The 13,924-nt window shown below is 46.5% G+C and overlaps 1 protein-coding gene across 4 annotated transcripts in view; it reads left to right on the top strand.

Moving 5' to 3' along the window:
* Positions 1-13,924, top strand: part of POLN (DNA polymerase nu) — a 119,102-nt gene that overhangs the window by 69,589 nt on the left and 35,589 nt on the right. For 3 of the 4 annotated variants that reach the window (XM_085871403.1, XM_085871400.1, XM_085871401.1), the window contains one exon: positions 12,969-13,807. In XM_085871403.1, the coding sequence (XP_085727529.1) occupies positions 12,969-13,807 (839 nt within the window). Of the gene's footprint in view, positions 1-2,563; positions 4,096-12,968; positions 13,808-13,924 lie in introns of those variants that run through there. The other variant, XM_085871404.1, reaches the window with a different exon arrangement.

Below are 13,924 nucleotides of genomic sequence, written 5' to 3'. Positions count from 1 at the left end.
TATATATATATATATATATACATATATATATATACATATATATATATATATATATATATGTATATATATATATATATATATGTATATATATATATATATATATATATATATATATATATATATATATATATATATATATATATATATATATATATACAAACCTTGACACCTCGGCTATATGGTGTAGCCTATTGCTCCTCAGATACAAACCTGTACAGCATGTTACTGTACTGAATACTGTCGGCAATTGTAACACACATCCGAGAAAGACGGAAGATGCGTTAGTTTTACCCTTATGCTGTTCATGACTGCCATCGGTGTTGTTAGCAGCAGCTTACAATCTCCTCTCGCATCGATTATAGAAAGATGAATAAATAGCGTTTGGATTTTATAAATACGTATTCATTGCATCGATGTTATAATTTACAAATGAAGAAACGAGCACCTGTCAATTGTGTGATATATATATATATATATATATATATATATATATATATATATATATATATATATATATATATATATATATATATATATATATATATATATATATATTTTTTTTTTCGGAACAGGGCGATTGTTTTTACGACATAAAAAGCTTCACCAAAAACAAATTCGTGTTTTAATTTCGACTGTAACAACAACGATTTATTCGTGGAATTCTTCAATTCAAAGGTAATTTACTTGCAAGAAGGTAAATGTGCAAACATTGGTTCAGTTTGAAAGCCGATTTCCTTGAATCCCGATTAAGCACGATCCTGTTTTTATTGCGATGACATTTTATGGACCTCAACGATCGCATTATCACAGGGCCACACTGTCGTTTATTATCATTATTAGGTATTATGTACTGTACAGTGTACATAATTGTAAGTGCTATTTTTATACGACTGGCAGCGCGACATCGGCTACATCACTCGGCGATAGGAATTTTTCAGCAACATTTTTTTTTCAGAGCTGGCAGATCCGTCGTATATGCGATCCGTCGTTGCCCGGAACGTCGTTAAGCGGCGCATGACTGTATGTATATATATATATATATATATATATATATATATATATATATATATATATATATATATATATATATATATATATATATATATATATATATATATATATATATATATATGGTGTTACGGAAATGACCCTTAATGGGATTACTAAGTATAGGATTAGCTCAGATCCCACCATTAAATGCCTGTTTAGATAGGTTGTTTGGTATAAGGGATGATATGTGTGTGTCGGGAGGTGTAAGAGACTGTTTTTGTGTTCATATGGTGGTGAAACGAGAGACCGCTCTTATTCGTTCCTCATCCCAGATAGGCCCCACCCAGTCAGCGAAGGAGGGTGTGGCCTTGAGAAAGAGGTGTGGCCTGGAGAGGCAGTGACACGAAGAGGCGGAACCTTTGGTCAGGCAGTCGCGGAGAGAAGGAACAAAAGATGGGTGTGTGGAAACAGTCGCTCTCGAGGCACGACGTGTTTTAAAAGCAAGAGAAACAACGAGGCCTCAGGTTGAGGCTCAGTTCTGATCTTGGGGAACTGCAGTCGGCTTTGAGAGGCTGCCTGGATGTGGAGTCGACAATTGACTCATACGGGGAGGTGATCAACCGATTCGGCCTGTGTCTGGCCGTGGAGCCTCCGGACTTGTTCACACACCAACGACTCGTCACGTTGTTGATCCTCCTGTGGAACTCGGACCTCAATTTGGGCCTTGTCTGGAGAACAGGCCAGGCCAGGCCGGGATTTGTGTGCTGAACCCTGGAGAGAGATTGGTGGTCTCGCATCGTCGACATTGCGCGGAGCCAGAACGCGCTGATGAGAACGTGCGCACGTGGTGCCTTGAGGCAACGGGAGTGCTGCGCCGCCATTTTCTTGCCGCGTGGCGCGTTCGAGCGGGAGTTCGAACCCGTGGACACGCGCTTGTTTGTTACGAGCGACATTCATGCTTTTTGGACGCTTTCCTCTCGTCCATGAGCCATCACCAAGTACTCTGTCTGCATGCATGCTGTTTGTCTGTCTGTTTTGTCTGCACGTGTTGTATAAGGCATATTTCATTCGTGATCCCCTCAAAACCTTAAGACGGTGGTTCCCTTGTTAAGAACGGGTTGATTGTTAATAAAACCATTGTCGTGTTTATTGCTTGTGTTGTGATCCCTGATGTTCCCCAATAAATCTGGTTAATTCTTATGAAGTTGCCACTATGGATTAATGCGTGTCGCGTCGAGGAACAATCCGTTCGATTGGCATATAAAACCAAAGTGGTTACAGACTGGTAGAGTCTGCTCGATCACTGACAAAGCCAGTCTGTAACTTGGGGTTCTATCTCCCCAACTGGTAAGGTACAGGATTACGTTGGTATCACGATTGAAGACACGTGACCCGAGGCCTGTGCCGAGCCGGCCGGCGTTATAGATTCCCGGAGACAGTGGTGGCGAGGGTGGCACCAGGGACCGGGTCAGAATCCTGCCACCCTGGATCCGCAACATTTGGTGTCAGGAGTGGGATGACGAACTCTCTGCTTCCACCTCCGTAAATTTGCAGAACACCAATTGTGTTAACAATTGGTAGTGATTTTATGCTTGAGCGGATCGGAGGAAAAACTTGCAAATTATAAAGAGAATGGAGTCGCAAAATGGCGGCGCAGCTCCATCTCGGCGTGACACGAAGCGGGAGTCACAACAATTGGCCGATGCACAGGAACGAATTCGGGAGCTGGAAAAGGACTGAGCCGACACAGGCGTGAAACAACTGAAGGAAGAATTGTTGGGAAAGTCAAGATAGTTCAAGCAACTAATGGATGAAACGAGGAAAGTAGAGTGGAGTAACTATGAGTTGGAACAAGAGAAGAGCAAACTGAAGGAAGAGGTAAGAACAGGCAATCAGGAAAGAGAAAGCCGAGAACAGAAGATAGAAATAGAACAGAAATATCAGGAATGCCTAAAGGAATACGGTAAGGGAATGGACGAATTGAGGAAGGAAGCATGCATAAGAGGTGCGGAGATGAGCAAGAGAATGGATGAAATGAGGGAGGAGGCTGGCGAAAGAGGTGCGGAGATGAGCAAGAGAATGGATGAAATGAGGGAGGAAGCATGCAAAAGAGGTAAGGAGGCGAGAGAGGAATTCTGGAAAAAAAACTCTTGAGTTACAAAAACACCAAAACAACGAGAGAGAATTACAAAACGAGCTGAGGATGTTAAGAGAGGAAAGAAAGAGAACGGAGAATGAAACGTTAAGGAACCACACTGTGCAGATCGAACAATAAGAAGCCAAGGCCAGATTAAAGAATGAGATGCAAGAAAGAGTAGTGAAGGAACAACGAATGAAACAGGAAAAGGAAATCAGCCAATTGAAGGAAACAACGACATTGTAGAAGGAAGAACAAGAGAGACAGTGGGATAGAAAACAAAAATAACATGGATTTGAAATTGAACAAGTCAAGGAAAAGGCAAGGTTGGAGTAGGAGGAGATAGTGAAAGAACAACGAATGAAACAGGAAAAGGAAATCAGCCAATTGAAGGAAATGACGACATTGGAGAAGGAAGAACATGACAGTGGAATAAGAAACAAAAAGAACAAGGAATGAAACAGGAAAAGGAAATCAACAAAATGAAAGAAACGAGATTGGAGAATGAAGAACATGAGAGATGGTGGGGTAGAAAACAAAAACAATATGATTTTGAAATTAACCAACTCAAGGAGAGAGCAAAGTTGGAGTCCACAGAGATGGAAAAACTCCAGAAAGATAACGAACAACTCAAAAGGCTCGGAGAGGAAGAACGACTCGAATGGAAAAGGAAATGGAGCCAGGAAGTCGAACAGAACAATAATGTGGGATGTGTGACATCACCACAGGGAGTAATGTTAGTGGTGCGGAACTTGATTGACATCACTCGTCGGATGACACCCCACTTAGAGCAGACCCTGGTGATTGAGACATTGACATTGAGGGAGCATGCGGGGTTGTTGACGAATGAAATACGTTTTGAGCAGGTCCAGCGTGTGCAGCTGACAGCCCCAGAGGAGCATGGCGAATCGATGATGAGTAACCTGCTGGAGAGAAGCGACCGGACGGAGGTGACTGGAATGAAGCAGGTACGTGGGTACATGTATACATGGTGCGGACGATGAGCTTAAGGAAGAAATTGAATTTTATGTTAACGAAGAGACTCTGTCCGATGGGGTGCACGTATGCGTGACCCCTGAATGTGTATGTGGAGTGCCTGTGAACGAATGCTGTGGGCCCACAGTCCAGACTACAACACCGGTATGTGTTGCCGAGGCCGAAGTGTGTGTGGGTACTCACCTGGCGATCGACAATGTAGCCCTGGAGTGCGAGGCAGTTTGTCAGTACACAGGCAAGGGTGAAGGTGTGGAATGTCAAAACGTAACCTTGGAATGTGTGCAGCCTGCTGTGTGTGGCAGTCCTGAGCATGGAATGAGTGGTGACATAGCTCAGCTCAGATTGCCCCATTAAATGCCTGTTTAGATAGGTTGTTTGGTATAAGGGATGATATGTGTGTGTCGGGAGGTGTAAGAGACTGTTTTTGTGTTCATATGGTGGTGAAATGAGAGACCGCTCTTATTCCTTCCTCATCCTGGATAGGCCCCACCCAGTCAGCGAAGGAGGGGTGTGGTCCAGAGAGGTGTGGCCTGGAGAGGCAGTGACGCGAAGGGTTGGAGCCTTTGGTCAGGCAGTCGCGGAGAGAAGGAACAAAAGATGGGTGTGTGGAAACAGTCGCTCTCGAGGCGCGACGTGTTTTAAAAGCGAGAGAAACAACGAGGCCTCAGGTTGAGGCTCAGTTCTGAGCTTGGGGAACTGCAGTCGGCTTTGAGAGGCTGCCTGGATGTGGAGTCGACAATCGACTCGTACGAGGAGGTGATCGACCGATTCGGCCTGCGTCTGGCCGTGGAGCCTCCGGACTTGTTCACACACCAACGGCTCGTCATGTTGTTGATCCGCGATCCACCTGTGGAACTCGGACCTCGATTTTGGCCTTTTCTGGAGAACAGGCCAGGCTGGGATTTGTATGCTGAACCCTGGAGAGAGATCGGCGGTCTCGCATTGTCGACGTTGCGCGGAGCCAGAACGCGCTGAGGAGAACGTGCGCACGCGGTGCCTTGAGGCAACGGAGTGCTGTGCCGCCATTTTCTTGCCGTGTGGCGCGTTCGAGTGGGAGTTCGAACCCGTGAACACCTGCTTGTTTGTTACGAGTGACATTCGTGCTTTTTGGACGCTTTCCTCTCGTCCATGAGCCATCACCAAGTACTCTGTCTGCATGCATGCTGTTTGTCTGTCTCTTTTGTCTGCACGTGTTGTATAAGGCATATTTCAGTAGTGATCCCCTCAAATCCTTTAGACTGTGGTTCCCTAGTTAAGAATGGGTTGATTGTTAATAAAACCCATTGTCGTGTTTTTTGCTTGTGTTGTGATCCCTGATGTTCCCCAATAAATCTGGTTAATTCTTATGAAGTTGGTGCTATGGATTAATGCGTGTCGCATCGAGGAACGATCCGTTCGATTGGCATAAAAAACCAAAGTGGTTACTGACTGGTAGACTCCACTCGGTCACTGACAAAGCCAGTCTGTAACTAGGGGTTCTATCTCCCCAACTGGTGAGGTACAGGATTTCGTTGGTATTGCGACTGAAGACTCGTGACCAGAGGCCTGTTCCGAGCTGGCCGGCGTTATAGATTCCCGGAGACTGTGGTGGCGAGGGTGGCACCAGGGACCGGGTCAGAATCCCGCCACCCCAGATCCGCAACAATATATATATATATATATATATATATATATATATATATATATATATATATATATATATATATATATTTACATTGTTACGAATTTGCCGGTTCGGACGGCCACGCAGGACCGCTTAAGGCCCAACCGCAGTCACGCGTCCGCTGAAACCCGGAATTCAGTTGTAGCTTCCGGACAACTCCGGAAACCTGCTACGGATGCCTTAACGCACCATAAACTGTCAATATTCTGTCCACACGGGACAGGGTTAATCGCCGAATCTCGATAGACCTAATTATCCATGCAGACACAAGTACCGAGAATTTATACCTCGACAGGACTCGGACGGAAACGAGCCGCTAAGCGCGCTCGTTCCGTGTGCGATGCCGAGCGGTTTTATTCGCCAAGTTACGTCGGACCAAATGACCACTTTTATTTGGCTTTACTAGCTGGCTAATTTCCCGAACACGCCGTGGAAGTCAATGGGAGGAAATGATGCAACGAGCAGATTGACATTCAAACAATGGGGGCATTTATTTATACAGGCAAGCAATCAATAGGGGGAAGGGGACATGACACAAGCAAAGCCTACAGCCGATATATATTTATTATGTGCAGGCACGCACTTAACCACAATTCTACTTATAAAGACAAGGCACCACAGAACACTTTCATACAAAACCCCAGAAAAGAAACGGGCTCGTGAGCCTTTATTCCAACTCAGAGCCTGCGTGACCGAAGGCTCACAAGAGGCTGGGCAGGTTACCTGACCGCCCCTTGTGACAGCTCGAAGGTCTTCGGGTCGGTGACCCCGGATGTTCCTGTTTGGCCCTTGTGTCACGACGCGCCAGTCGCTTCGCGGCCGGGCGGCTTGAGCAGCTTGGCGAGCGGCTTGCTCGGTTCTCCTCGGTCGTGCGGTCTCCACTGCGGCCTGGTCGGTCGGGCCTGGCCAGCGACGCGCTCTGAGGAGTGAACGGGTCTTTTGCTCTTTGAGAGTTGATGCTCTTTGGGCCCGTTCACTACCTCAGCGTTGCTCGACCGTCTCAGGGCCTTTCGCCTGGACCACGACGCAGCTGCTTGACTCCAGAGAGGGACGAATATCCCGACTGCCCGCTTCTCCGCGCTGCCGCCACAGTCTGCCTCCTCCCCCAAATGCGTCCTTCGTGTGCCTTCCTCTCCCGCGACTGCCCGTCTCCAGAGAGCGATGAATCTCCCGAATAAGCTTCTCCGCGCTGCCAACAATCTCCAGAGGGTGATGAATCTGCCGAATGAGCCCCGAACTCGTTTGAGCTCCGCCCTTATATTGGCCCGGGGCGAGCCGCTCTTTGATCTCTCAACCCGAGGCCGGACTCCGCCCACTTTTCACCTCCAACCTCTCACCCCTGGTAAGCCTTGCTGGGAACCCCATGTTCAACGTCACGGGTTGGTGTTGGGGAAACCCTCGTTTTGATCCGATTATGCAAATCGGCTCACGCCGCTGCGGTTCGCCGCGGAGCACAATGGCGGCTTGAGCAGAGGGAGCATTGTTTGACGATGATGGCGTTTTTGGAGGAGATGATGGCGTTGCGGTGTTTGTAGGAGATGATGGCGTTGCGATGTTTGTTGGAAATGATGGCGTTGCGATGTTTGTTAGAGATGATGGCGTTGCGATGTTTGTTGGAGATGATGGCGTTGCGATGTTTGCTAAAATAAAGACAGAAAGAATAACGGCGACCTCAAAGATTCGCAGCCCTTTACACATCGGTGGGGATTCTAACCTGAAACACTTACTTATCGAAATAACTGATCTTCGGGGAACCTGAATGGTGTTTTGTGAATTTCCACATCCGCAATATATATATATATATATATATATATATATATATATATATATATATATATATATATATATATATATATATATATATATATATATATATATATATATATACACACACACACACACACACACACTCAAACACAAACACACACACATACATATACGAGGTCCGTCTAAAAAGTAACGGGACTGACTTCACAGAAATTTTATTTCAAAAAATATATTGAAATCTCAGCTTGTCCCCTTCAAAATAGTTTCCCTCCAGTCTCACACACTTGTCCTTCCTCTTCTTCCATGCTTCGATGCACCCTCGGAAGGCTTCTTCTGGAATCCTCCAGCGCTCCATCGTTACGGCCCTTTTGATGGCCCCCACATCAGGAAAGCGGGTCCCCTTCATCACCCCCTTGAGCTTGGGGAAAAGGAAAAAAATCACAAGGGGCAAAGTCTGGCGAATATAGGGGTTGCTTTTGAGTTGGCACGTTCCTGTCCGCCAGAAACTGTCGGATGCTCAGGGCACTGTGAGCAGGGGCATTATCATGGTGGAGCACCCAGGCATTGTTCTCCCACAGATCCCTCCTCTTGTTCCGGACTGATCTCATGAGGCGCCGGAGGATCTCCTTGTACACGTATTGATTCACTGTTTGACCCTGTGGTAGAAACTCAAAGTGGACGATGCCCTTGATGTCAAAAAACGCAATGAGCATCACCTTGACCTTCGACTTCGACATCCTTGCTTTCTTTGGTCTTGGTGATGCCGGACTTTTCCACTGACGACTTTGCCGTTTGGTCTCGGGATCGTATTCGAATATCCACGGTTCATCGCTAGTGATGACTCTCCCGAGTAGGTCTGGATCGTCCTCGAGGCGCTCGATAATGTCTTGACAGACAGTGACTCTTTGCTGTTTCTGGTCCTTGAACAACAGCTTGGGGACCATCTTTGCGCACACCTTGCGCATTTCGACATTTTCAGTGAGGATGCTCCAGACAGTGTTCTTGTTGATGGAAAGTTCCTCAGCAATCATCCGCACCGTGAGTCGATGATCTGCGCGCACAATCTGCTTCACACCCTCGATGTTGTCCACCGTTCTGCTCATTGAAGGTCTTCCAGACTGTGGATCGTTTTCAACCTCCTCCAGTCCCTCTTTGAACCTCTTGTGCCATTCAAATGCACGTGCACATGACATCGTTTCTTCCCCGTACACTTTTTGCAGCATTACAAAGGATTCGGAAGGTGTTTTCCAAGCTTGGCAAGAAACTTCAGATTGGCTCTCTGCTCACGACTCATAGCGCGACGACTCAGACTTGACAACGTGTAAAGCATGACCTGTAAAAATCATACAATGAGCACAGTCAACCATCACCAATCATACTGTATATATTGCTGGAATGTTGCGAAAGACTGTGACTCAACCCGTTCATTCAAGTTGTGTAAGTGGAGCACACAGCAGTCTCAGTCCCGTTACTTTTTAGACTGACCTCGTATGTATGTATGTATGTATGTATGTCTGTATGTATGTATGTATATATATATATATATATATATATATATATATATGTATATGTATATATGTTCCTGAAATACAGCCAAAACGGTATATGAGAGCGCAAAAAAATTTGGGCCACCTTACTCACCATTCGCCTGCGGTGTGCAGTATCAAGTTTCGTTCAAATCGGGCAACAAAAAAATAAACCAATGTCACCCGCAGGGTGACCCGTATCTTGCCAAAAGGTGACCACGTGTGACTTCTTTAAGGTCACACTGAGGTGAACAGAGCTGCTATCCACCAGGAGCAACTCCTTGAGGAACATCTGCCTACGAGAGATTCCGATGAGAATCGTTCTACAGAGTAACCATGAAAAATATGCTTTTGCCTCATAATGTCACCAAATGACGTCATAATGTCTCAAGCTTGACATATCTAGAAAGCACTCATCGAGGTGTTCAATTTGAGGTACTACACGATATGGTTCCTAAAACTTGAAAATTTGACCTTGGGTTCAAATATGTTTGACCTCAGGCGCTAACCATGAAGGTCAAGGCCAATCGCCACCAAAAATTAATCAGCTGAGCGCCAGACCATGAACTATATTCCCATGAAGTTTGAAGACGATCCGATCAAAATTACTCAAAAAATAAGGGTTTCGTCGACTCCCCTGATTTGCGCCAAAGTGACCTTGACCTTTGACCTTGACCTTCAAAATTTTGTGAACTGAAAGGGACCTCTATAGGCCTCTGATATGCGAAGTTACAAAAATTTCCGATGATAACTGTGCTCTGCAGAATTTTTTATACGTGATTACAGACAAACAAACAAAAAAAAACAAACAAAAAAAAACATACAAGCTGACTAACATATCTTGCAAAAACTTCGTTTTGGCAAGATAATAATAAAAAAATCAATTCCCGATTCAGTCAAGTTTTGGTATGACGATCCATAAAGCGCAAAAACAAACCATGGATAATGTGTTGATATACCTCGAGAAACCGGTTGGCCGAACGATGACTCCTGAGGTTAAATGCTCAAATTTTCTTCAAGTTAAAGTTTGACGACTAAATTATATTAAAATTTTGTGTCTCTTCTTTTTTTCATCAATCGCTGTCACAACGGGAACCCAATGGGTTCACGGGTCGTCTAGTTCTCGTAAATATTAAATCCATAAGTGAATACATGCGTGACATATCCATTTGCCATTGTCTTGTTTTTCTCTCCACAATGATCTAAGTTTCAGGGTGGAACTGGAACTTGCATGAGAAAGACATTAGGAAACATCAACGTGCTTTTACGTGAACTTCAAGTCGATGGACTCATCAATGTAATTGAACATGTGGTCTTTGATTATGAGCTTTGTGCGCAGGTGAGATTGTTCAACAGGTCAGTTATCCTCAGTATAAAGTTGTAACAAACTGTCTCTGAAGGAGGGGGGAAAAGGTGAAAATATTATTGCGGGCCGGGGGTCGGGTGAGAAGACCACGTGGTGGGGGAAGCTATCTTGGTCCCCACCAGAGTCCCCGGAATTGTTGGCCGTCGCACACGGATAATTCCGTGACGCGGTGGGTCGCTTAACCGACTGTGGATGCCAATAACTCAACCGCGTGACCTAGGGTCCTCCCGTCTATGGGTTAATCGGGTTACCGAATTAATCACGTGATTTAATTACCACGCCCTCAGTAGGCCTTGTCCGAACCGGATCACTCTACCGGACTGGATCGGATGCAGCCGAGCGACACTGCCAAGGACGTACAAGCTAAAAGGAATGCATCGTTGGGAATAAAGTCCCGAATGAACTAGGATTCGGACCATGCTGGATCAATGAAAGAAACCACAAAGACGAGCTGGGAACATTCCTTAGAATGATTTATTAACACTGGGCGAGGAATGGTATGTGGCACGATCAGGATTTATTGGAGTGTGTTGTGCAGAGATAGGGGAGAGAGGTGTGGTGCAGCAAATAAACAAGCAACTTACAAAAGCGGACACAGAGCAGACTTAACGTGAAAATAATAACAATAACGATCTTCTGCAGTCTTACTTAAGCAGACAGGCGCCAGTACACACATACACATGCACGCACACAGACACAGAAAACCCGATGAAGAGGGAGTATTGGAACAAGAAGGGAGAGGAGTTGAGGCTGCGATCTCGGTACCTTTGTTCTTTGGTTGCACGATGCGCCACCAATATGTTTCGGGGGGGATGCTCCGTGGTGTGGTACCCAACAGCTGGCGCGTCCTCTCTGGCTTCAGCAGCATGTGTGGAGACCGTGTTCGTGAAGGAGGGGCTTGAGTGGAGAACAGGCGGAGTCCAGGCAGTAGGAAGCAGGTCGTGCAGAGAGATGAGGGCGAGGAAAGAGAGGGGGAGTCCAGGCAACAGGAGGCGGGTCGCGGCGATGTCGAGCAGAGCGAGGCGAGGGCGAGGCCAGAGCAAGAGAACGAAAGAGAGAGAGAGAGAGAGAGAGAGAGAGAGAGAGAGAGAGAGAGAGAGAGAGACAGAGAGAGAGAGAGAGAGAGAGAGAGAGAGAGAGAGAGAGAGAGAGAGAGAGGACGAGGACGAGGACGAGGACGAGGACGAGGACGAGGACGAGGACGAGGGACCACTCCGACCTTTATAGGACTTGCAGTGTGGGGGGAGGGGCCACCCCAAAGTGAAACATCATCACCTGAATCGGGCGCTCCGATTGACCCTGACTCCTCACGTGGCCGGCTAACCTTAACCGGAAACCGCCTCACTTCGTTTCCGGCAAGGTCATCCCAGACAGCGAACATATTTCACTCTGACCCCATGACATGATACAAATCGCCCTCACCAAAATTGGCACGCCAATTGTTCCACAAAACCCCCGCGCCATGCCCTGGCGACCGTATGCCCACTCGGGCGTCCAACCAGCGTCGATCAATGCGCCCGCTCTGCGCGCGCCAACGCGGCCCACACTGTTCAACACTCCCCTGCTCGATCGCAGATTCGCTGGCCGTATAGACGAGAAGATGTTCACCATCCGTGGGGAATCCGCTGCTGCCAGCGAGGGCCGAAGGTACATCGTAATGGATAAATCCTTGCATGTTTCGCGAGCGGTGCACGTGTCTGCCTTCAAGCACATTCCATACAGTGCGCGTGGTTCGGCCATTACGCACTTGGTCAGTGCTCGCGTTTGCATGACTCTGCTAGCGTGTGCGTGGGGCGAACACAAATATGGGTCAAATACGTGATTGAAAAGGAATGCGCTGCTTCTTACTTCGTACATTCGTATCCCTCCCAACGTGGCATGGAGTCGCCTTTATCGGCCTCCGTATGCATTTCCTGCAGCATGGCCGTCGTGCTGGCTGTGTTTCCTGTGTTGTGAAAACCACCATTCGTGCAGCCTCTTAAGAGGTATTCATTCGTTTGCCTTTTTAATGCAACCCGCAATCTTCCCCAGATCATCGGAAGCTCGAGTCGATAATCCCAGACTGCCAAGTGCACTGTATGACTCGCTGCACACGTTGGGTTTCGGGCTCACTTGGGAACGAGGGCTCTGTGCCGTTCATGCCCACGCGTTATCGTTTCCTCGCAGCGGCGTCGCACGCGCTGGCCTCCATGAGGGCCCATCTCACAGCGAAGGCGCATGTGGCTCAGATTTACCTCAGGAATAATCAGAATAGTAGAAATGAAATGAAGAAAAAATGATGTAAGCAAACCTAGCTATGAGATCATCGCAACGCACACCCCTGTTATCCTACTTGACAAAAGGAAAGGGACTATCTACACGTATAATAATGGAATAACTGTCTTGGGACCACTATCTGTTGGATGCATGCGGTTCTATGAACCGCAACAATATTCTCACCCTGTTTGTTCTTCATGATGAATTCAACCTCATTGAATTTAATTCATAAATGTCACTTTCATTTCATTTTATCCCCCACCCCAGGACCAACCCAACTGAAAAAGCCTAAAATCACAAGACCTCGAGACCCTTTCCTCTCTGGGCCTGCAGAGTTTTCCACAATCGTCCCAACGGTGTTCACTCCACATGAAACTGTGGAATACATCAACATGGACCACATCTCAGACGAATCTTTTCATTGGACTCCAAATAATCCCATACCCATTATTGCTGATGAACTCGAGGAACCTCTGACCATGAACCCTATATACAAAATACCAGCTCAACTCAAACCATATAAAGCCAAAGCACTTCCCCATTTTGGATCACCATGCTGTAGTTTTCGTGGACCGACAAACTTTGTTGTCACAACAAAAACAGAGTTTCCATTTTCCAAATCAATGGACCACAGGACATCAACACCCACAAATCCCACTACCAGTAAACTGATAAATCTAGCCAATGCAAAACCTCAAGGCTCATTTGAGAAAAGATCCTGTCAGATCATCAATGATGTCAGGGGAGGGCAGCCATCTAAACCACTGATAAATTCAACCAATTCAATTCCTCAAGGCGGAGTTGAGGAAAGACCCCGTCAGATCATCAAGGATGTCAGGGGAGGGCAGCCATCTAAACCACTGATAAATTCAACCAATTCAAGACCTCAAGGCTTAGTTGATGAAAGACCCTGTGAGATCATCAAGGATGCTAGGATAGGGCAGCCATCCAGACCACTCTCAGATGTCATTTGTGACTTGGAATACCAGAGTGTCTTCACCTTGCTTCCGTCGGAGCGATTGGTGCTGCTGTCAACGATAGAGAAAGCTGAATTTGTGGGCCTAACACTGGTGGAGAGGGAGCCTGGCTACAAGATATTCAATCAGGTGTAGTTGAATAGTTCAACACTTATGGATAACCTAATTATGCAATATGCAGTATAAACAAGCTCTCGACGTGAATGAAAATGTTCACCATGTTAATATGGCACCTTAACCCTGGGC

Source organism: Eptatretus burgeri, chromosome 2, assembly GCF_056783735.1.
Source record: "Eptatretus burgeri isolate ZD-2024b chromosome 2, Ebu_testis_v1, whole genome shotgun sequence".
Lineage (NCBI taxonomy): Eukaryota > Metazoa > Chordata > Myxini > Myxiniformes > Myxinidae > Eptatretus > Eptatretus burgeri.
The sequence above is the reverse complement of the archived record's forward strand: the minus strand, read 5'-3'. Positions and strand labels throughout refer to the sequence as shown.